General features: G+C 33.2%; 1 protein-coding gene across 1 annotated transcript; it reads left to right on the top strand.

Moving 5' to 3' along the window:
• Positions 1-506: 506 nt before the first annotated feature.
• Positions 507-17,757, top strand: LOC128986278 (G-protein coupled receptor dmsr-1-like). The gene is made up of 5 exons (XM_054406552.1): positions 507-589; positions 14,046-14,150; positions 14,584-14,832; positions 15,293-15,533; positions 16,184-17,757. The coding sequence occupies exons 2-5, from the start codon at positions 14,104-14,106 to the stop codon at positions 16,787-16,789; spliced, it is 1,143 nt and encodes a 380-aa protein (XP_054262527.1). The 5' UTR covers positions 507-589; positions 14,046-14,103; the 3' UTR covers positions 16,790-17,757.
• The last annotated feature ends 6,206 nt before the right edge of the window (positions 17,758-23,963 follow it).

The following is a 23,963-nucleotide window of genomic DNA, read 5'->3' as shown; positions in this document are numbered from 1 at the left end:
AACAGTGTAAGCTTCCAATAGCACCAACTCCTTTGGGGCAACTTGTTACGTTGTTAGTACAATCTTTCTAAATTACAACATCGTCGCTGGCAATCTTCTTTGTATTAGGCAAGGACATAGCATAGTCAACTGCAGCACGGCCAAAACAATACCTTTCATAAAACTCTTCTCAGTGCTGTTCTTTTCTGTATCCAATCTATTCACCAAATTATTACATTTATACTCGATGAGCATTTAAATCACTTTACAATTGACAACATTAGATTCTTCATATACCCGTGACTTAGTATTTTAGATTGAATTTAGAATGCATTCAGGTGCAAGAGCATTGAGAATCTCAAGCAAGGACTCAGGTGTCTGCTAGGACGCTGTATGTTGAGGGGTGTAGGCAGGCTGGGTGTGGGGGGGGGGGGGCGCCGAGACGCCTGCGCTTGACTGTGGTGACACGCGGGTAAGCGACGCCCGCTACTCAGTCTGTGTGCGGCGCCGAGACGGTGTGTGTGTCACGGGTCGTTGCCATGTAGCGCCGTGTGTCATGGACAAACTATGAGCAACCAACCATATGTTGAGGGAGGCCCAGATATTAAAGGTGTGTAAATAAAAAAATAAATTTGGTGTTCAACGTTTCTAACAGTTTTAAGGTGTGTCTCTTAGATTTAATGTTGGCTTGACGAAGAGTATTACGTTGTGACTAGTATTTTAGTAATTTATTACCTTTTTGTTCGTGGGATACAATTCACGTAATTTATCCAAAAAATCGGTTATTAACATTAGTTTAAGCCATAAACCGGAGCAAATAAGTAATATTACTAAGATAATGAACAGTGCAATGTAAAATAAAGCCTATCGATAAATGTTTATGGTATTGAATTTTGATAAAATCTTTGTTTGGGAGTATTCTGGCAGTAAATTTTACAAGCGAGAATATGGTCATGTTAGAGATTTAAAAAATTATGAGAAGAAGAAGTGTGTGTTACCACAAATTTTTAAGGTAGATAGTAGTACCTACTCATTTATATTTACTAATTTATTTACTTATTTGTTAGTTTTATTTACTAATTTTGTTAAATAAAACACAAGCTAACCCAATTGTAGCTGCTTAAAGATTACTCAAAAGTTAAAATATGAAATTTCTAGGAAATAATGTAAGAAATAATATAAATAGTTCAATTCTAATTTTAATAATAATAAAAAAACATATTGTAAATTTCAAGTTATGTATTCCCACTGTCTGAACTTAGTCAACGTAAATCTGATGTTGCAGTTGTAGTAAGTAGGATTAGCAAAACCATTACACCAGCACATTACACAGAAAGATCTTAACCCTTTAACCTGATGAGTCACTTTGAAGGATGAATACCAAATACGATTCTTAAAGTCTACTGTAGGGTTTTAATTCAAACAAAAAATATTAAACGTAATTCAAATTAATTGCAACGACGTGACCCAAAAAATCTATATCTAATTAGTGCTGATTGAATGAATAACAGCGAGGTTCTGTTCCAATCGTCAATGTTTACTATTGACAGTCAACAACAACAATAATTAGGCACTTTTGTCATGTTAAGCTCATAAGCAGGCAGCTCGACAGTACACAACACGCCTTACTTTGAAAAAATACTTCCATAGTAAATTAGGGCTATATGTTTTTTAAAGAAAAATACCACTATTTTGTTATCATTAATTTGGGTATTGTAATGAATATAGTTGTCAAAACCATGCAGTAAAGCTAAAACTGTTTAGCCTCAAGCGAAATACGCGTACTATAAATTATTTGTTTTATCCCCTGGAAAAATATAGACAGCAATATACAATTATTTTTGTATATTTATGTATACTTATTTTACAAATCAAAATATTCAATGGATGAATTTTATTTTATTCGTGCGGATAATTCTAATTCGAACACTATTATAAAATATCATTTAACACAATGTAACCTATTTCTGTATATGTAATTATACAAATGATTGATGATTGTGTCTCCAGAGATAACTCGCAACATATCATCGCATCAGTTTATACAATATGATATGTTGTAGTTGTTTGTAGTGTTAGAAAATAAGGGAATGCATGTCTAATCGATATTGAGCGCAATTATCAGGTGATTATCCTCGATAATCAGCTGATCAGCTGATCAGTTGACAATTTTAATTAATGGTCCGTCTTGTTCAATGTTCCTGTTGATACTCGCGTAATTTTAACCCAAGTTGGGGGTTAAAGGAAGGTAGATTAAACTGATTTAAAAATTTCAGTTTTAGTGAAAGTGAAGTTGACGAGATGGAAATGAGAGCACCAACTGTTTGTGCTAATATTTTGCAACCAAAATCGAAACAAATGTATGAAATTACATACCAGATATTCATTAAATGGACGAAACAAAATAAGGTTAGATTGTTAAATAAAAATGAGCTTCTGGTTTATTTTGAAAACCTCTTAACCGTTGTTTCACCCAACTCGTTGTGGACGACATATTCGATTCTGAGATCCAACTGTAAATTAACTGTTTCACTATATTGTTCAGTTGTCCAAATAAATAAAAATAGTAATGTATTATTTAAAGAAATTTTACTAACACGTAATTACATGAAATCAGCTGATTATACAATAAGTCGTTGCATCACTTTCAGTGGCAATGACAATCAACGAAAACATAACCTCTCTAAGAAGTTATGAGTAATGATTGTAAGTAATTAAAAACCAGATTGTTAGTACTTAAAAAACTGTCGTAGGTAAAGTAGTGTACGCAACTAGCGTTAATAGTCTTTACGACTTAAATTTTCTACTCGTGTCGTAAAGACTAACTTAACGCAATTGTTGCGTAAACTACTTTTTCGATCAAAATTACAAAAGGCGGGTTTTTGTGTTCTTTTTTTACCTGGTAGATTATTTATTTCCAGGGATCTAGATACAATATCTCTGTCTCACTTATAAACGATTTTGCACAAGACAAACATTTAACAATAAATCTTCAAAGCAAGCCACTTAACTTTGTTTAGGAAGACTCTCTGCTTGTTTTGCTCGCTCTTAATCAAGTTTGTGAGTTAAATGAAAGAACTCTTTACACAGTCAATTTTAAGTCTCTTTACTTTCATGGTTTTATTACTAATTAAATTTAATGTACTATTTGCTTTATGAGCAAAATAATATTTATAGTACCCTGAATCAGGACCATCACAAACGAGTAATTGTACAGTTACGGTTAAATATGGACTACCGCAGATGGATCTAGACTCTAGAGTAGATATGTAACGAATAGTACTTTTGACAGAACATCTAATAGCTCTCACGTTGACCTCATGTTCAATGCAACTGGTGTAAAAATTAAAATAAATTAATTTAAATAATTCATGACAGATTTCACTTATTTGCTAAAATGTAGCACGTAATGTATGTTGTTTTCATAGTACCTAATTGCTATGATATATGGAACTATCAACAAAATACTATACAATTATGAGAAAAAGATTTAATATTGTGTATCCTATACAGTTAGCAATATTTTCAATCAATTTATGCCATAAAATATTGGAAGTAAAATGGTTTATTTTAAATAAGAAAACTGCTTTAAAAACATACAGGGTGATTGATATAAGTGTGCCAGCCGTTTTATTCGAAAACCATAAGAGATATCAAAAAAAGTTAAATGGTAACTGCCTTGAATTTTTTATTTTAAAAATTGTGGTCTAGTCTAAAAAAAAATGTTAGCCGCCATTTTTCCAATATGGCCGCCAACTTTGATTTTTCTCATGGAACACCCTGTATTTCATGATGTATTCCGGTAGAAAATGTAATTTTAAGACGATTTTATTCTTGTGATTTTTTTCATAAACCTAACCGTTTCAAAGATAATAATGGTTAAAGTTGTGAAATTTTGAATAGTTTTTTGAATAAAACAGCTGGCATGCTTGCTTAGGCCTTTCGAAACTCTTTCTTATGCCTAATTTTTTAAACTTTAAACATTATTATCTTTGAAACGGTTAGGTTTATGAAAAAAATCCCAAGAATAAAATCGTCTTAATATTACATTTTCTACCGGAATACATCATAAAATACAGGGTGTTGTGTAAGAACAATCAAAGTTGGCAGCCATATTGGAAAAATGGCGGCTGAAATAATTTTTTTGACTTGACTAAAATTTTTAAAATAAAAAATCCAAGGCACTTACCATTTAACTTTTTTTGATATCTCTTATAGTTTTAGAATAAAACGGCTGGCACACTTATATCAATCACCCTGTATAAGCAACATAATGGCTGTATTTTAATGTGTCTCAAGATGTCAAGTACATTTTAATTTGCATATTTGAAAAGATCACCAAACTAAGATCAATTATTGTGTCATGATGTTCCTTCTATAAAGGAAGTCAGACAAAAGAATAAATAACATTGTTGTCAATGATTTCACAGTTTGCATACTCTCTGACCTTGCCCTTATCACTGGCAAGGTTACTGGCCTGATAAGAGTCTAGTCATTGTTGCTATATTCCTTGTGCTGTAATTTTTCCTGCCAGCTGTTACAAATGTTTTTTTGCATAAATAATATCAATGAATAGCAAAATACAAAATTATTTAAAGCCTTAAGTTTTGACTTGGAAAAGGCATAAGGTGCAAAGCACTTATAGTGTGTTATGGATCAATAAATTGTAACGTGGTCAAATACAAATAGATGAAATAAAATAATCTTAAGTAACATAATATAAACCTATTATGATGAAATTAAAATTCAGTCCTAAACAGAATCACAGAATTGGCACACGAACTACCCATCACACCAGTGCTAGAGACTCGCTCATTCTTGCATAGAGAGAGGCATGGTCCTTTTTATTTTATGCTTTATGTATTACATAATTTTTTTTAGAATCAACTAAAGGGAACCCCGAAAGTATTATTTTTAATAGTACTTGAAAAGAATGGGGTCTAATAAATGTTTCTGTAAAATTAAAGTAATCAGCCAATTACAAGTTAAGAAGAGAAAAAGAGGAAATATATAAGATAAAAAAATAATTGCATCATACCTTTATAACAGTGTCTATGAATATTTTTTCATCCGGAAACAAAGACAATTAATTAAAAATTTGCCTATTGATTTATGAATGTGTGTCTTTCGAATTTCTCTAATTTTATATTTTTGAATAATGGCACAAACATTGGTTTGAAAAGATTACCAAACCATCCAGTATTGTTCGGATGCTAGTTCTTTGATGAATTTCATTAGAACAGTAGTAAATGCATTTTCTTACGAATACAATATATAGGCCTATGTTATATTTTGATTAAACATAAATGGTTCTTCAATGAAACATATAAATAATGGTAAAATAGACTCAATACATAGACATAATTCAACAAATACACATACCTAATAGAACTTGATACTTGGTACAGGCGTTCATAATCATACGACTACTCACCGTTTCAATACAATTTATGTTTCCAATAAAAATATATAAATAATTAAATGAGATACTTAGCTGAAAAGTGTAGGTTGACCTCTTATCAGTAAGCATAAAAGGTAACCTTCAGATTCACCATACAACACTGTGTTATTAATGCAGTTCCCGCACGTAGTCAAGTGGCGACCCACCTTTTACACTGTTGCATCTTTCATCAAACCCTTTCAACAATATTCCCCTGAAGGTAAACCTCCAATACAGCTCCAAACTTCGATCCTTTGTCCCTGTCCCAAATATGAAACATGCGCTTGTAAAAGCCTCTCAACTACGTTCAAAAGAATGTAACACACATAATTAATTGTGTTAAACATTGGAAACACGATTTAAGCTTTAAATAGATTTGTTGTATTCACTGCATTTTATAACTTCTATTTTATTTATTTGTAACTATTAAATCTTCTTTTTTTGTTATTTATGAAACTGTGTCTCATCATGTATAAAACGTCAGATCTGGAAATATGTTGGCTTAACAGTAAATTGTTATACATAATTATTACTATATTACCACTATTGAGAATGGGCCCCACTAAGTCGCTAGAACAGGCTTATAAAGTCAACTACCACCTAAGACAATAGGGGTTTGTGTGTAAATCGATTTCTTAAATTTATTTAAGAAATCGAGACATGCTATTTTATGATTAAATCTATGCTATTTTATAATTAAATCTCTGTAAAGTTTGACGTATATTCTGTACTCTATGTTCAAGAATAAAGTATTCTGATTCTGACTGTACTCTATGTTCAAGAATATATTCTGATTCTGATTCTAGTAACTAACTCTTTAGATTTCTCGTCCTAATGTAGAATCTGAATATTTGTGTGTTTCTGTTGGTGACGCTTGAGACAGCCCATGTTAAAAATAAGGACAAGAAGTCTTTTGTAATCTATCCATTTTTATTTGGGGATAAAAGTTCAAAATAGCCAAAGAAGAAGAAAACATAGTAGACAACAGTCTTTAATTGAAGCACAAGAATACCTAGAAGTATATTTTTGAAAATTTCAGTTTTTTTTTTTATTTACGCTGCTGTTGGTTTACATATGGAAACTCCGGCATGAAAAAACAACTAATATAAGGTATTTACGTCACTTAAATTCCAGGTAATGTTCGGAATATTCTCAACAAAAAATTATTTATTATTCTTAGTCTATGAACTATTCACTTTATTCAATTTTATGAACTCATGGCATGTTCTCAATTTTTGTACAAACTAGAATAGTTCTGCAATCAAAATGGGATTTGTATTCTGTTTTGTAGCATGCAAAATAAAATAAAATAAAACAACTAAATATAAAAATTTAATTTAATTTAATCGTTTTAATAATTTTAATCTTATTAGTTTATGACCTGTATGAACAGGTTTATTGGTTATCTATGTTTAAAAAAAGGGTTATTTAACTCATTTGTCGATAATAATCATATTTTTTTGAAATGTGAAAACTCTATTTTCAAATAAGTAAAGGAAATAGATTTCAAAGTATCACTTAACCATTTGCATTCAGACAGCACAGCCGGAAATTACTTTAAGGAACTACGCTTGGATAAAGTTACTTCTTGGGCAGAAAATCGAAATATAAGTGTGTTCTCGAAATATGTTATTTTTTACACACACTGTTGGTGATAGTGTTACAAACATTATTGTAGAGAGAACAGTTAAATAAGTTACTCTTAAACACATTTTACATAATTTTTAAAACCCAATTAATGTAATATAAAATTTCAAAATAAAACTTTTCTTCAACGTTTCGATAACGGAAGAAGTTAAATCAAACAAAAAACTAACCCGTTTTTAAATAGGAGTTAGCGTTTACTCGTTTTTTTTTAATAACAGCATAACTGAACGGGTAACAACTGGTTTGTATAGCTTATAAATAGTGGCATATTCACATAATCCCATTCAGTTGCAAACTCGGTAGAAAATATATTAACTAAATTCCTATTGTTTCAGAAACAAACATCTTTTTTAAGTTACTGTACAATTTGGGTTTTTAGTTGCCTTTAATTCTTGAATATTTCGTTTCCTGATGCGCATTTCATCACAGATTGTGGTATCTTCAAAGATGGCGAAATGTGCATCAAGAAACGAAATCTTAAAGAGTTAAAGGCAACTAAAAAACAACAAGGTTTTACAAAGCCAATTTTATTTTAATTTTTTTACAAGGGTATTTAAAACGTTCTTAAAACTTGATTACATTACTAAATTTAAACATCTTCTTATAAAGTGCAATTTCTTTACTTGTTAGGATCATTGGCTACGTAATGTCACGTAATGGGCTATTAAATTAAACCTTAAACTTTAATTCAGTAGTATGTTTAAAAGGTTGTGAATTTGTTTTCAAATACTGAACGAAACCCCGATTTGTTTGGACTGGCTGGAGCCCATTTTATTCAAAGAGGATGTAGTACAGTACCCACAGTGCAAAATCTTCATAAAGCCACTATTTTTCCTAGGGTGTCATATGAAGGCAATCAATGTGGCATAAGAGAGGCCATAGCTTAAAGTTAATCGTATTTCCACTTGAGCGTAATCAGTTAGTCTATTACGATGTAGAGAACGTGAAGAGTTTGACAACATATTCTTTCGGTGGTTCAGTTGAAAAGGTAATTGTTTTTAAATCTTGTAAGCAGAAACTGATTTACTATGACAATTTAGTATCTACATGGTAATCAAAAGATATTGTATGGTATGGAAGATATAATAATTTCAAACGCCCCTCGATAGCCAATGCTTCATTAAGTCCCGTTCATTAGCACAATCGACTTGGCTCTAAGCTGCTAATGATTCTAGTAACCAAGATAATGGAATTAGTTTTCACTTAAAGGGTCTGATCAGATAAATCGTTCTCAAGTTAAGATCTTTGTTGCTGCGAAAAATGTTCCTATTACGTGAATTGGCGCACGATAAAAAAATTCAAACTTAAATAAATCATGATAACAACATTATCTAAAAATATTATGTATCCATAAAAAATATATTTCACCAATGACTTTATTCTCTTTACCGATAACATGGGAGCCTATGCCACTCGTATAAAAAAAACTTAGTATTCAAATCAGCAATAGTTTTTTAATACAAATTAAATGTAGGCTACCTAGAGCAAATTTCAAACCTAGTTTGAAATGTAACCCAACATTTTGATTGTAATTCAACTCTAAAAAATGTAAAAAATGTGTTACGGACGTAACCCACTCCAAAAAGTTCTATAAGCAATTCACATAAGTACTAGATAAAATATAATCGTAACTTTCTGAATTTATCAAATTATATGAACATTTTGTTGTAATTTATTTGTCATCTAAATATTCAACACAAAACATTTCTACTCGAAAATAATAATTGTTTAATTTTAAATAATACTACTTAACCTTTTGTTAATAATCCTATGCAATTCATATATGACCTACTTGTCCTATAGGTGGCAGCTCTAAAGTACTAACTCGACCACAAAGTTCTAACAATATTTCAGAAAGATAAGAGTAATATTTCGTATTCCGCGGGAGAGTTGAACAACTTTGAATGGCCTGACGCTTCGACGTCCTTTCTTGCTGAAATAAGCTCCCATTGTTAAAGATAATATCCTTCCCATTACCAGGTGCAGTTCACACTCACGATCTTTAAGTATAAACAGAAGAAGTTGTAATTACATTATGGTGACAACTAGTCCTTTTCTTATTACAAAACTGAATACCATAAGGACTGCAGTTAATTATTGACGACATTATCGCAACAAATTGTTTAGGTTTATTTAATGGTTTGGAAGAGTAAATGTAAAAGAGGCGTATATATTATATACATATACATAATATATTATATACATATATTATATACATATTATATACATATATTACCAAATGAGCGTATTAAGCGACAAGCCTGGATACTTAACGACTAGAATAAATTAGACATAGTAATATTAGTAAGTTTTATGCATAATGAAAGATTACCAGAGACAAGCCAACCATATATTATATTAAATATTTGACCAAATTTAATGTTACAAAGCTGAGAAAATGTTTCGTTACAGAGTAGGCTACTTCATTCCTAATGACACTTTCATTCATCATTAATGCATGTCTTATGTAACTACGAACGTCTTTCTTGAAGTGATTTTGATTTGTTTAACCTTGTAACTCAATATATTTAGATTTTTAAAAGCGTGAAAAATACTTGAGATGTGTTTATAGATCTAATGTAATACTGTACATCTACGTTATTAATACTTATTTATATAATTTGCTTGTAATATGGAGAGTAGTTAACATTCCAAAATGAAAAGGAACGCAGTTTAATCAAATCACTGACCGAGTGTGCAGTTGTCAATTACTGGTTTCTGTCGTATACGCCGACTTGTTAACCAAACCAAACTGAAAGGATAAAATAGCGTCTTTTTATGTCACAAAAGTCGTCAAAGTTTCCGTCACTGAGATGGAATCATAATTTTAACATTAGCAAATTCTGTGGGTGGCTCATTAAACTTTGTTTCCTTACATTTCAATACATCATTGGCTGCATCTGATTCTTCTTTATGGGTACTGTAATTTTATATTTTAAAAGTCAATGATTACGACCATTGGTATTCCAAATATGTATACTTTAACTTAATATATTTTGCGTAGCTTTTTAAGTTCAAATAAACAATTCCACACCCTAAGAAGCCAAAATGCGGGTTTAATAATACAATTCAATCATTAAACTTATTAGACTTAAATACTTAGTATTTCCTTGACGACTTTTCCATTTAGTATGTTCAATTTTTAATGACAATTAGGTATCGTTATGATGTTTGACAACTGACAAATAATTAACGATGGGCGTTAAATTATATTCTGAGTACCGTACAGATAACACAATACACTATCAGTTAACGGGACTAATTTCTTTACTTAAGTTACCTAGAAATAGTACACAAATTGCAAATACCTCAAGAGAGTAAGACGAATTTAACTATAACTTATAAAACCCTATAAGTTCAAATGCACTGCTATGCCGGTGTTCCCGAGTGTGTTTAATGTAATGCTGCTTGCGCTCACCACATCATTAGTCATCATAAGTAAATATTTACATAGCCTCGCTTGTTCCTCGTTGCATGGAAACACTCTAGCAGGTTGTGTGTGCTATTTGGTTATGTTTCAACTGATATGGTAACATTCTAGTGATAAAATAAAGGACTTTTGTAAAATGTCAACATCTGGGGGTTACTAAAGGAAAAGTTAGGCCTACTAGGAAAACAAAAACACAATATTTACGAAGGAACCAGCCACTTGAAAGTCAGTGGAATAATGTTGCATACACCTAACAAAAATTGTCTAAAAATCAAAAATATTACAAAATAAATTCCGATATACAGTAAAATAATTAATTAAATTTAAAACTCAACTGTCTGATAAAAAATAAAGTCGAATTAAAATTGAGTGAGGTTCGATTAAATACTTAGAGCTTACATAATGGAAAAATATTAACAAACACGAATCCATAAAGATTGCTTGGTTGTAAAAACCAAAACGGGTATTTTCAAGAAAAAAGGTGCCACTAGTAAAATCTTTCCTGTCCAAATGAAGGTTAAAAATGGTTAGGTTAGTCTGTTTTGACTTTTAAATATATCACCTTTGTTTCTCCTGTTTTATTTACACCACGTAAATATGGAACATTTGAGTAGTTGGGACCCTTTCTTAAAAAGACCCTAAAACTAAAATATGTCTCTCTCGTATTTTTATAATAGGCTTCAAACAACACCCCTGTTGCTGTATTGTCAAGCTTCGTACAAACATTCAACATGTTTTCCCTGGACTCTAAAATAGAAAATTACTTAAAGTAAACATCACACATCCTAGAGAAGTAGAGTACTACGAAAATACCACTGACAACACTAATCTTGAACTCTATCCAACTCTTTCATCCTACCACAACAGATTGTATGTTGGAGCTAGGCAATAATGTCAAGTGCTTGTGCCTCACCACCATGGACCTTTTATACTACCGTGTTTCATTTTATGAATAGTTAAATTAAATTAAGACCAGGATTTTAATCATTGTAAAAATGTCGATTGATTGCGACTTTTACTGAAACTGTAAATAATGCATACCTACCCGTTCATCATGAAAAAATTATCTTTACTAGTATCTCACATTTAAATTAACGGACCGATTTCACCGTAGCCCTGAAAAAAGTCAAGAATTTTAAAACTAAGGTATAATAGTATATTTTAGTACCTAGTGCCGAAAATGAGGTTTTGCGCAAATCGTTGTTTAAGTTCGATACGAAGTTGAGAACTTAAAACGGTCGAGAGTTGCAAAACCCCTTTCGATCCGGTGGTACGAACACTAATTTTCACCACACTATACGAAATTGAGAACATTTCTACAATAAATGCACATTACCAGTCAACATAACTACTACAACTTCAAGTAGTGGGGTGACAAATTAAAAACAATCAAATTAAAGTTGTTATTGTTGTATTTTTTGGATTGTAAAACGATGTTAGCTATCAAAATCAATTAGACATCCGCAAAAGTGAAAAACGTAACAACAAAAGTAAATTTATTAGTGCATCAAGTGGGTAACAGTTCTTAATATCAACAATGAGGGATTAGAAAATGTAATAAGACAGTATAATTCATTTCAAATTGCTGAGCTAAAACTCGGTTGAACTGAAGGGATGGCTAGAATGCAATTAGATTCTAAATCGGTTGACAATTAAATTTTATTCAGATTTAATTTGTCGCACAAAAGAACTCAAATGGCCATCAAACCTTGATTTAATACAGGAGTTCACTGAATCAGCTAATACTCGGACGAATAAAGCTTATAGGTTTTATATCAATTAAATAAAATGAATGAATTTATGTATCCATTGGCTGGGATAAATTTTTCCATTAGGTTTAATCACGCTGTTAAGATTACAATAATTTATCCATATAGGATTGAAACTGTATTTAAAAATGTAAGCTATTTAAATGAAATTAAATATTTATATTTTATTTTTACTATGTATGTAATTTTCTTTAACAATCCCAATAACAAGAAATTGTCTTAAATTGTTCATTAAATCACAACTAACATATTTCACACAATTATTTGAATAGTTGTTAAAAATAGCAAAATGATTACAATCTTGAAATAAAAACCCACTTACCTTTAGGTCCGTTTGGTGTTTGGTCAATCTGTGAATGATTAGTAGAAATCCTGCATTCCAGTGGTTAGAGTTTTTGAATATTTTGTCCTAGAGGCTTGGGTACGAGTCCTGCCAACCACAAATGACATTTAGTCTAGTATGCCCCAAGAGGTGGTTTGAAGTCCTTCTTAGGCTCTAGGTAACGATGAAAAAATAATTTTCCTCCAGGGTTGTAAACATTCTCTGTAATGGAAATGCAAGAAATCTATTTTGTCCAATATAAGTCAAAGGATAAATTTCTTTTATTTCCTAAAAAATAAAAACCAACCAGTTTTTACCGAAATATTTTACTTTTGATTCATAAAATTAAGAACATCATTGAGTTATAAGACGCGTTTGTCAACTAATGATTGGTCGATAAAACACCTAGCAAAATCACTCCCTCTTTCTGGAAATATTGCTACTAAAATACGACATATTTTTAAATAGCGTAGTATCCCTGTATTACTATAAATTTAAGCTATACAGTGAATTATTATAACAGGAATGTAATTGGAGATTGTCCTTGCATACGCCGGTTCAGGTCATGTAACTTAATCAACATTGCTTTAACACATGACTGAGTTATTCTGGTTAATGTTATGCGACGTTTTACATCTCAAAGATCACAAATTTAGTTTCTAGTACAGTAATGTTGTGTGGGCATTACATATATCTAAACACATGCTTCAAAAGTGCTTTTTATAACACTATATTGAAACTTAAAAGTATTCTTAAGTTGTGATACGCTCTTTTTCATAAAATATATATGTAAGCTTAACTGTTACAACATAAAAACCGGTTATATGTAAGGTTATTCAATATATGCTACAAGTTTACTACATAAAATATATATAACAAGTACAGTATTTAACTTCCTAAATGGTACCGTAACACCTAACCTCAAAAATTTAGACACCCTAACCACCGTGGTATCCGAGATTCTTCGTAACCGAGGTAGGCTCGGTACCAACAACTTCGGTTATTGAAAAGTGTGTGCACCATACCGTTTATGTTTATGTTCACTTTTTATCTTAAGTCTAACACAGTTTCAGTTTCTAGTTGATATTGGGGCAAAGTCCATCCAAATAATGGAAATGGATAGGTCTCACGAGGGTTGGAGATCTATCTCTACAATGGAAAACCTCTTCCCCACAATGTTTCGCAATAAATATCCAACAGCATTCTGTAAATTACCCAAGTATATGTGAGTCTACGTTCCTACGCATGTATCAGCCAGAAGCAACCCAGAAGGAAAAACATAAATCACTTTCAACAAAATATATGTTGTGGCTAATTCGATTCAATGGTTCAAGTACAATACGATTTCAAATGTTTCTGGCACCGTATTTACACAATGAAGTTGAATGTTTGTCAATCCGGTTTTTTATCTGCTTAATAAGAAATACCGTAACTTATTTCTGGTACTATGTGTTATAGACATCCTGGATGACGGTCCACAGATGACTGCGCCTTGCGACCTCCATCAACGAGCAACATGAATGTCACAGCAAACACTACGTTGCCGACTCCTCCTGAGTTAAGGTACGATGGTCTTACTATAAAACTAAAAATGGACTAATATTCAGATGAATAATACTCTATGCAAATTATTCACAAAAATTCGATAGGACTTAAAATGCTTTACCTTCGATAAGTTTTAATAACTTCAACTAAAGTATGCCTATAGGCCTACATGTTATGTCGAGTACATGTTACTGTATAACATGTACCGTATAAGAAACCTAAGATACATGATTATTGTTTAATAAAATCCATGCTATTTTCTGTGTCAGTATTCAAATATTGTTGGAAAATCAATCTGTTCATGAACGAAGAGCAGAGGGGTCCTGTAGATGGCTCGGCGTCGTAAAATCTTATTTCATCATTTGACCTTGACCTAAACTTCCTACAAAGATTTTCCATTTACAGTTTGGACATTTTATAAGTAACTTAAAATATATGTTTATTTTTACAGCTACTGTGGGCCGGGACTGGACCATTTCCACGCCACCTACCGCGGGGTCCACGGTTATGTCAGTCTGCTAGTCTGTGTGTTTGGATCCGTCGCTAATGTTCTCAACATTGCTGTGCTGACCAGGAGAGAGATGACGTCACCAACCAACGCCATCTTGACCGGACTGGCTGTGGCTGATCTGCTGGTTATGATAGAGTACATTCCCTTCGCGTGCCACATGTATCTGCCCCAGCGGCCTAAGAGGGAGAGGTAGGCTATTGTGGTGTTTAAGTAACCTGATATACAATTTTTAAACGTTTCTTTCCATCAGAAACTATGTTTTAAAATACAATCTTTCTCGACCACTTAATACCTAACTGAACAACGTATGGAAGTCCAGAATCGAAGAGTGGGTTAAAGAAGTCGTGTGACCTATATGGTCTTATTACCAACTTAATCTCACCTGATACTTATGATGGCATCATTTCACCTCCATCAGCCTGGTATCTCAGTTACTGACCCTGATGTAATTCTAAGGTACTCCTATGGCTGGGCCCTGTTCGTCCTACTGCACGCCCAGGTGTCGCAGGTGTTCCACACAATCTCTATCTGGCTGACAGTGACGTTGGCTGTGTGGAGATACATAGCCGTGGCTCATCCACAACGTAACAGAGAGTGGTGTGGCGTAGCAGCATGGTTTCTCTATTACTGACCCTGATGTAATGCTAAGGTACTCCTATGGCTGGGCCCTGTTCGTCCTACTGCACGCCCAGGTGTCGCAGGTGTTCCACACAATCTCTATCTGGCTGACAGTGACGTTGGCTGTGTGGAGATACATCGCCGTGGCTCATCCACAACGTAACAGAGAGTGGTGTGGCATGCAGCGTACTCTGGCAGCCATCGCGGCTGGCTACATCTGCTGTCCACTGCTGTGTATCCCGCTCTACCTGGCCTTCGAGATCGAACCTAAGGTCAATCTAAATACTTCTTAAATATACAATATAACATAGAGCTCATCCACAATATACGTTGGCAATCATAGTTCATAAATATTTAAGAAGCTGTTACTAGAAGAGTTTTGGAGTTCTTGAATTTGCAGTAGTGTGTAAGAGACAATTAGTTTCGAAAAGAATTAATAGCAAATTTGCTTTCAAATTATACAGATTCAAGGTATATTACTTATAGCTACTAGACAAATGGTATTTTGTTGAAGCAAGCAGTACTGTTTTCTACTTGACTACTTCTGTAAGCACCTTAAAGATCCACGTGCAAAAAAAACTGTTTTATAAAGAAATATGTTATTTTCAAATTATGTTTAAATGAGATTACTATCGGTCTATTAGGTAGTTTAAATAGGCTAGCACAATCCCTGATCACATCGTAGATATGGTACATTTTTATATCAACTAGGCCTATATGCCAAAAAGGGGAGTAATTTAATTTTCATTCGGAATTATTAAATTAACTACTTAACCCAATTTTGCATAGGTTAATGCGTTTTAAATAATTTCTCAAGGAATTTATTACCATAGATCAAGTTTAAGTTCGAGATGACCTTTCGACATGAATGTAATATAATATCTACATTGACGATTTGTGATTAATTTTTAAATATTTACAGATTGCGTTACTTGGCGAAGACGGCAACGACGCCATGCCCAACTCGACGACGGGCCAGAACACAACGCTGTATGTCGTGGACCTCAGCGAGATGGGCAAAGCGAACAACAACCTCCTGATGGACGTCAACTTCTGGGTATACAGTGTTGTTATCAAGATAATCCCTTGTATAGCGCTGACCGTGCTGAGTCTGCGGCTGATCTGTGCGCTGCTGGACACCAAGAGACGCAGAGAGATGCTGACCAGTAGCAGCAGCAGGAAGTCTACCAGGGTCATGGAGAAGGAGCGACAGACAGACAGAACCACCAAGATGTTGCTGGCGGTGCTGCTGCTGTTCCTTCTCACTGAGTTCCCTCAGGGTATCCTAGGAGTGCTCAGCGTCGTGCTGGGTCAACGCTTCTTCCGGGACTGCTACAACAAGCTGGGGGAAGTGATGGATATCCTAGCCCTCATCAACTCCGCCATCAACTTCATACTGTACTGCGCCATGAGTCGCCAGTTCAGGACAACGTTCACGGTGATGTTCAGGCCTCGGTGGATGCCAGTGCCACAGGTAGACGCCAACGGCCACAACAACCACACTACCACGCAGGTGACACAGGTCTAGCGGAGAGCCAGCAAGAGGGTCCCCTGCACTTCTCTCTAACCTCCCTCTTGCCTCTCCTTCCTTACAAGTGACCTTGCCAAGGTGGATGCCAGTGCCACAGGTAGACGCCAACGGCCACAACAACCACACTACCACGCAGGTGACACAGGTCTAGCGGAGAGCCAGCAAGAGGGTCCCCTGCACTTCTCTCTAACCTCCCTCTTGCCTCTCCTTCCTTACAAGTGACCTTGCCAAGGTGGATGCCCGTGCCACAGGTAGACGCCAACGGCCACAACAACCACACTACCACGCAGGTGACACAGGTCTAGCGGAGAGCCAGCAAGAGGGTCCCCTGCACATCTCTCTAACCTCCCTCTTGCCTCTCCTTCCTTACAAGTGACCTTGCCAAGGTGTCCCAGCTACGTCCCCAGACATTGCTCAACTACCTAGTGTCACGTTTGTTTTTACAACGATCGAGTCGAGAAAAAGGGCATTGTCACATGTATCATTATATGTAAACTACTGATGTCAATCACTCAGCATTTTTACTCTAATTGTTTACATACTTAAAAATGTGTTTTAAAAGCCAGGTATGTGAAGGATAAAACTGATCTGAGCCTTGGTTTAATCTTTTACATCGTGGAACTGGTTTCGGATAACCAAGGTTTAGTAGGCGTGGCACAAATGGACTAAATTTAAGATGCTTTTCATACTCTCCAAACGTATTAATGTATGTGCTATGTACTTATTTAATTTGGATAACAATTTAATATCCTTGTATTTACATATTTTACTCGTGTTGATAAAAAACGTGTAGTTTTTATAAAACTGTTATGAATACAATGTAATGTTTATTTTATGTCATGCAATTTCAGCGAAATGCCTCCCTAAGTTGTGAGCCCCCTGGGAAGGAATTTCGCAAGTTATAATTGTTTTGACATGATGTATAAATTGTATCAAAAATCAAGATGTATATTTTTCACTGTTACCTTGGATGGATTTCCATTTGTATGTAAATATTAAAATATACAGTTGTACTTTGTTAAACCGACTTATTTTACAGCCCAACCCTTTAAAATCTAATGTATAATGCAGACATTCTGATAGTACCGAACACGGGATAATTGTAGCCAATACTATTCCAAAAATACCCTCTTAATGTTTTTTTTTTCTTAAGCACTACGTCGTCAAACACTAACATTAGGAGAATTGGATCCAGAGTTGTCTCTAGTGACAAGAACCTAAATGAAAGACAAGCAAGTGACATTGACAACATAAACATGGTCTTTAACTAATTTTCTTGACTCAATTTCGATCGACCCAATGTTGAAGTTTCATTACTTGAAGCAGTACTTTTTCACATATTATTAAGTAGATTAATAATTGATTACTAACTGTAGTTATTGGATTATTATTTTAATAATCAGACATAAACATGGAACACATTCAAAGGGCATGTTTTTCAATTGATTTTAATAAAATTTTCAAAACGATGGTACAGATTGCTGCAAAATATAGAAAATCTAAAACTGATACAATACATATTTAGCTCACTAACAAACAATAGTTTGCAGTGGTAAGATAAAATATGAAGTTATGAACTTGCGCAAATTAAAGTGGAGTTACTCATGCGATCGCACAACTTAAGCTGCTTTAATGATGGGTGTGGCTTACGCAATGTGATCAAGATATTACTTTGGCCAAGGAGTGTTCCAGTAATACTTCATCTACGTTTGCACTGTAATATTTAATTTAATTTATTCATTATTTAGTATTAAGTTTCTTAAAATGTTAACTTTTGTTCCTACACCTTTGTTATTAATCACTCCTCAGAAAGGCTGGCCTAATATTCATTTTCCTAATTTATATAATTTCATTAATCTGTTCAATTAATCATTAATAATATTCATTCCATAGCCTATATATAGTTTTTACAAAGCAATTGAACATTGAGATTGGAGAGAGAAGGAAGTCAGAGTGGAAGTTGAAACTGTTAGTTAAAAGAAGGATTCCAGATTTTATCTAAATTAAATTCATTAATATCAACAAGAAAACCAGTTTATTAAAGATGTATCACAGTAAACCTCAAGAGGACTCAACTCCATCATTGTTATTTTCAAAATTAAGTATAAACTTTTCTTTTTAAACTCTTTTAAATTCAGTGCTATACTAATTGGACTTACCTTTTGGACAACATCAAAATTAGGTTTTTCATTGTTGGAATTTTGTAAGTTTAACACCATAATTAGGCCTATTTGGACACTATTACATTTATTAACTCTTAGCATTCAAGCCAGCACGACACCCTACCCTGAGATAGAGCACATCTAAATTATTTGAACCTTTATTTCAAACTTATCTTTTATTTCATTTTAATTTAACCCCCAAACACCATCGTCAGTCCTTTCATTATAACGTTAAGCCTTTTAAATTTCATTGCATGATTGTTCATTTATTTCAATAAAACACCTTTTGTAATTCGTATATCTTTGTTATTAACCTTAAACTTTTATAGAATAGGCCTAGCCTAAAATGAATATTGTAAGGTGAGTTTGTTCCAGTTATACTTCATCTTTGTTTGCACTGGTAGAATACAACTTGAAATACAATTTCTACACAACAAAATGTGGTAAAATTTACAGGCTACCGCTGTTGAATGGGCTTCCTTATAGTATTACAACTGTTTAATACCTATACAACTGCTTGTTGATATAACGTATAAGCTACCCACAATCCTATTAACCGATAATTAGTCGGGCGACAACGTTCAGCCGTGTAATGTTTACTCGATTGTATAAACATTTTGAGATTATCGCATATGCCCCTGTTCATGGAACTAATTGATGCCCTTACAGTATGGATATAGGTTATGGAAAAACAGTACAGTAACCTTCAACTACATAAGATGTTTTAACATAAAATAGTTATGGGGGGATTTCATGTTCTCTGGGAACGTGAATGATTTCAAACACAGTTTTTCACGCATTTTAATTTTTTTACAAACACATTTTCATCAGAATTTACTGCGTTTTTTCATAAATTTTAGTTCACTTTTGGTTACTATTACAAAAATCTATTATATTTATTACTAGAGTAGTTACTGTTGCTCAATATTTTGTGGCTTATTAGATACAACATGTAACATACCATATATTGGCTGTAAAATGGTGTAACCGTTGAGAGGAAATAAAGAAATAAATAAATATATATATATATATATTATTAAAGTGATACAATCAAATTTTATGTAAACGGTTAAGGTCATTTACCATATAAAAATATAGGCATATGGCATATCAAAATGAAGCTTAGAGTGTGTAGATTTGCCGAAAAGTATTGATATGAACGAACTCCCTAAGGGCTCTGCCCCACAGGCTGATTTCCAAAGGGCTACGCCTTGCATGTTTCGGAAGTTATCATTTGATTAATTTGGTGAACAACAGCTGGCCAATGCAATTAAAAATATAGTTTGTTTGTTTACATTTTTGTTTACTTATTTTATTATTTACTTTTATGTTCTTAAAATAAGTGCAGCGAATGGACAGTGAAGCTATTTCTAGCGATTTGATACAAGTGAGTGATTAAAGGTGTTTGAAACACGATGAATATGAGATTAACAAACCATGTATGTTCTTCGTTCCAAGAGGTTGTCACATATCTTTAACAGGTTGGCATTTCATTTAAAAGTATTAAAGTAAAGTATTAAAGTATTAAAGACGTCGTGAAAGAGAGCGGTGAGTTCAGGTACAACCTCGACCAACCTTAAGGACGTAAGGTATGAAGGTTCCACTGCTTTTAACATCATTTCAGATGACAATTTCTCGAACTTGGGTCCTTTAAATGAAATATAAAGTCTAATTTGATTAAATTAATTTAATGGTGGCTTCTGTTCACCCGTGAATTCGCGGGTAGAACCTCTTGTATTAATAGAATAATGTATAATGTAATGTAATATAATGTAATAGTAAACATTACTTAGACTTATAATCTACTGCATTTACTCATTGGTTAAACTGCAAAATACATTTGCAAGTATGCCAAGTAAAATAAGAAATTCTAATCTGGTTTTTTAATGGATTTTTTTACAATTTTTTTAACCCAGCATTGATTTTGGATCTAATTAATAATGTTTTGAAAACCACATCACGTAAAATAATAGAAAATACGAGTTTAGGCACACTGTGCAAACCTAGTATTAATACCTATCGAAATAGTATAGGTATAATAATTGAAACATTGTACGTATTGTTGTATAGTCGAAGCATAAAACAACTTCGTAAAAAGAAAGTCTTAATATTTACAAAGTTTTACTAAAGTCACCAAAGTCTTACCTTCTACAAAATGTATATGTAACACAAATTAAACAAATGTTCATTAGTAATAAATTACGTCCAAATGTTAATTAATTCAAAATTGCCTAGGTTGTAGATTACTATAAATATAACATTATATAATATTCAATATTCTGACAGCCGGAATATACAGTATACACCACATGTCAAGCAGGATTAGTTGATGTATGTAACTGCGTGATAGACAGACAGATATATGCTCGAGTGTTTGGAATGGGTTGTACGCATACAATTAATATGCGTGTCAAAGTTACGCCAACTATGAGATATGATTTGGATCTGTATCAATTCTACAACACTGTGTCATTAATGTATCAGAAAAACAGGGAGTTATTTACAATGAAATACATTTAACATCTAAACTTTTATTTGGGATTTCCAAGTAGCCTATAGATTCTGTCAATGTACTACACTAGCATTATCTCTCCTGTTAATTAATGTAAAAAATTGATTGTGTACAGTCTTGGAATAATAGTTCAGGAAATAAGCGTGTGAACATGCATTTTGAAGAATGAAATGGTATAGTGACACACTTAGAATAAGTTCGCGATCACATGGAACGATGAATATTTAAACAACATTATGCTAAGATTATGTCAAGTAAAAAATACTCTGTTTACTTGGGATGAAATGATGCTTTCAGATTTAATTTTCAATATCAATACGGAATACGATACGCGATGAGATACGCAAACAAATATCACAGTAAAACCACTTGACGCGCTTCGGAATTACATCTAAAGTGATTGGGTCGGGTTTTAATACATCTGCTAATGGCGACGCTTTATAGCTTTGTTAAATGGTCCGTTTTATTACCTACATTACGCAGTTAATTGTTGTGTAAGTGAACATATTTGTATGATTGGTCTGATATAAAATCATAATTGAGGTGTTATAAATTTCGGTTATGTGTCTATTAAACAATATTGTGTTGAATGGTGGTAGGAATACACAGTATACACGTGGAAGCTAATTTAGGGTCAACAATGAAACACAATATAAATTATGGATAAACCAACGTTAGATCAGTGTGTTCAAAATATTAAAAGTAAAACCATATGAATGTAACACTTGAGAATTCTAATCAAACTAACCAAGAATTTTACTGGTATACAATTTATCTATAATTAACAGGCCTATATTTCCGATGACCTTGAATGTCAACCTGACATTGTTATCCACCTGGCAGCTGTAGATATGTGTTTCAAAAGCAAAGATGGTTAGGTAGTGAAAGTTCGTCTTTTTTCAATTTTATGAACTTAATTCTGTTTTAATGTACTTTTCACAATAGCCCAAGACTCGTGAAGGATTTATCAAATTAATTTGAATAAACTTCCAAAAATGTATAAAACAATAAAATGTTTCTTTTAGCAGACATATAAAAAGGTAATGCACTAAACAGTTTGAACACAAAACTACATACAAGGTTCTTAAAAAAAGGAACAGAATCTTATTTTCTAACTATTGCAGATAATGTAAGGGAGCTTTTCCCATGAGTGTTATACCTAATAATAATCTTGTATAGTAAATTTGACTGTTTCCCATCATACTGTGGACTAAGAGTCAGAATTCAATATTAACATGTCGCCCATAGTCAGTAACAGGACTACAAGACTGCGCCACTTAACACTACACTCATCTCCATTCATACATGGCTTAAAACCATATCGTTTGTATGGTCACCATTTCATTTTAAAGTATTAAGTAAACACCATGGCACCTAGAAATCACAATACCGCTGACATGGTCTCAAAATGATCATTCTAACCAGCTCGACCAGATCAAAATTAAATATATCAAAGCTAAATTTTCAAAACTTGTAATGTTGAACTGCCGTCATTTTGGTTAGAGTGTACCTTTTGAGTTCGGGTTTGCTCTCTAAATTAATAGAAAAATGTAAATAAGTTTCAATAAAAATATCCCTGAGCATTTACGATATAAGTTTGAATTGTTTTTGAAATGCATCATCGCACATTTATTCTCATCCATTGGCAATAATTTTACTGTAGACAATCATCTTCAAGGGGCAAATTTATCTGGTAACAGTTAAGCATCAGGTAATTAGTAAAGTTTAACAGGTAACCTTCTAAAAACTAAGTAAACTAAATGAATAATACCTTGACAAAAACAACTACCGTACATTACAAAGGATATATGCATACTCTTCCAAAGCTGTGATAGGCTTTTTGCTGTGATAACACTGTTGTCAAAATACATACGATACACGCATATCACATTCATACATAACACACACATGATGGATGGGCAGGGAGGTGACAGAGATAATCAGTCAGGCTTAGCTGTTAACGCCTGTTAATGCGGCATGTCAAGTGTAATAAACATTGTCTACATGAACTGCATAACACCACCAGTAATTAATTTAATTAACATGTACTTGTGTTGGTTAAAGGACTACAATTACCAAACGTACACAAGTGGTAATTACAATAACGACAGTTACTTCAAAGTAAAATAACAATCGCTAACCATATGTTTACTCATTCTTTTTAAAATAGAAAGGCAAATCATGTTGGGAATAATAAGTACTGATGATTGATATTTGTATAAGTGGTCAAAAAGTGTACGTTTCTGGATTACAACAGGACGCCAACCTTCCTAGGCACCTTCCTAGTGCGTAAGAGGGGACTAGGGTTGGAAAACCCTTGCTCCTAACTTTCATTCGTTCTCCTTCACTCCATTTCTGGAGTTCTTCCTTCTTATTTTTTTCAATCGCAGATCTGCGTCCAACAATAGGGTTTTAAGGACTAGTCTAATCACTACATGATTTTCACCCTACTACTATTCTCTACGCCACCTGCTCGCAAATCCAGTTTAGTCATACC

This window comes from Macrosteles quadrilineatus, unplaced genomic scaffold (assembly GCF_028750875.1).
Source record: "Macrosteles quadrilineatus isolate MER2022 unplaced genomic scaffold, UCM_ALF_1.0 Scaffold_2__2_contigs__length_208266976, whole genome shotgun sequence".
Classification (NCBI taxonomy): domain Eukaryota; kingdom Metazoa; phylum Arthropoda; class Insecta; order Hemiptera; family Cicadellidae; genus Macrosteles; species Macrosteles quadrilineatus.
The sequence above is the reverse complement of the archived record's forward strand: the minus strand, read 5'-3'. Positions and strand labels throughout refer to the sequence as shown.

Coding starts and splice junctions, on each gene's coding strand:
- LOC128986278 (XM_054406552.1), top strand. CDS start 14,104: ATGAATGTCACAGCAAACACTACGTTGCCGACTCCTCCTGAGTTAAG. Junction 14,151..14,583: donor CCGACTCCTCCTGAGTTAAG/GTACGATGGTCT, acceptor TTATTTTTACAG/CTACTGTGGGCCGGGACTGG. Junction 14,833..15,292: donor CAGCGGCCTAAGAGGGAGAG/GTAGGCTATTGT, acceptor TGTAATGCTAAG/GTACTCCTATGGCTGGGCCC.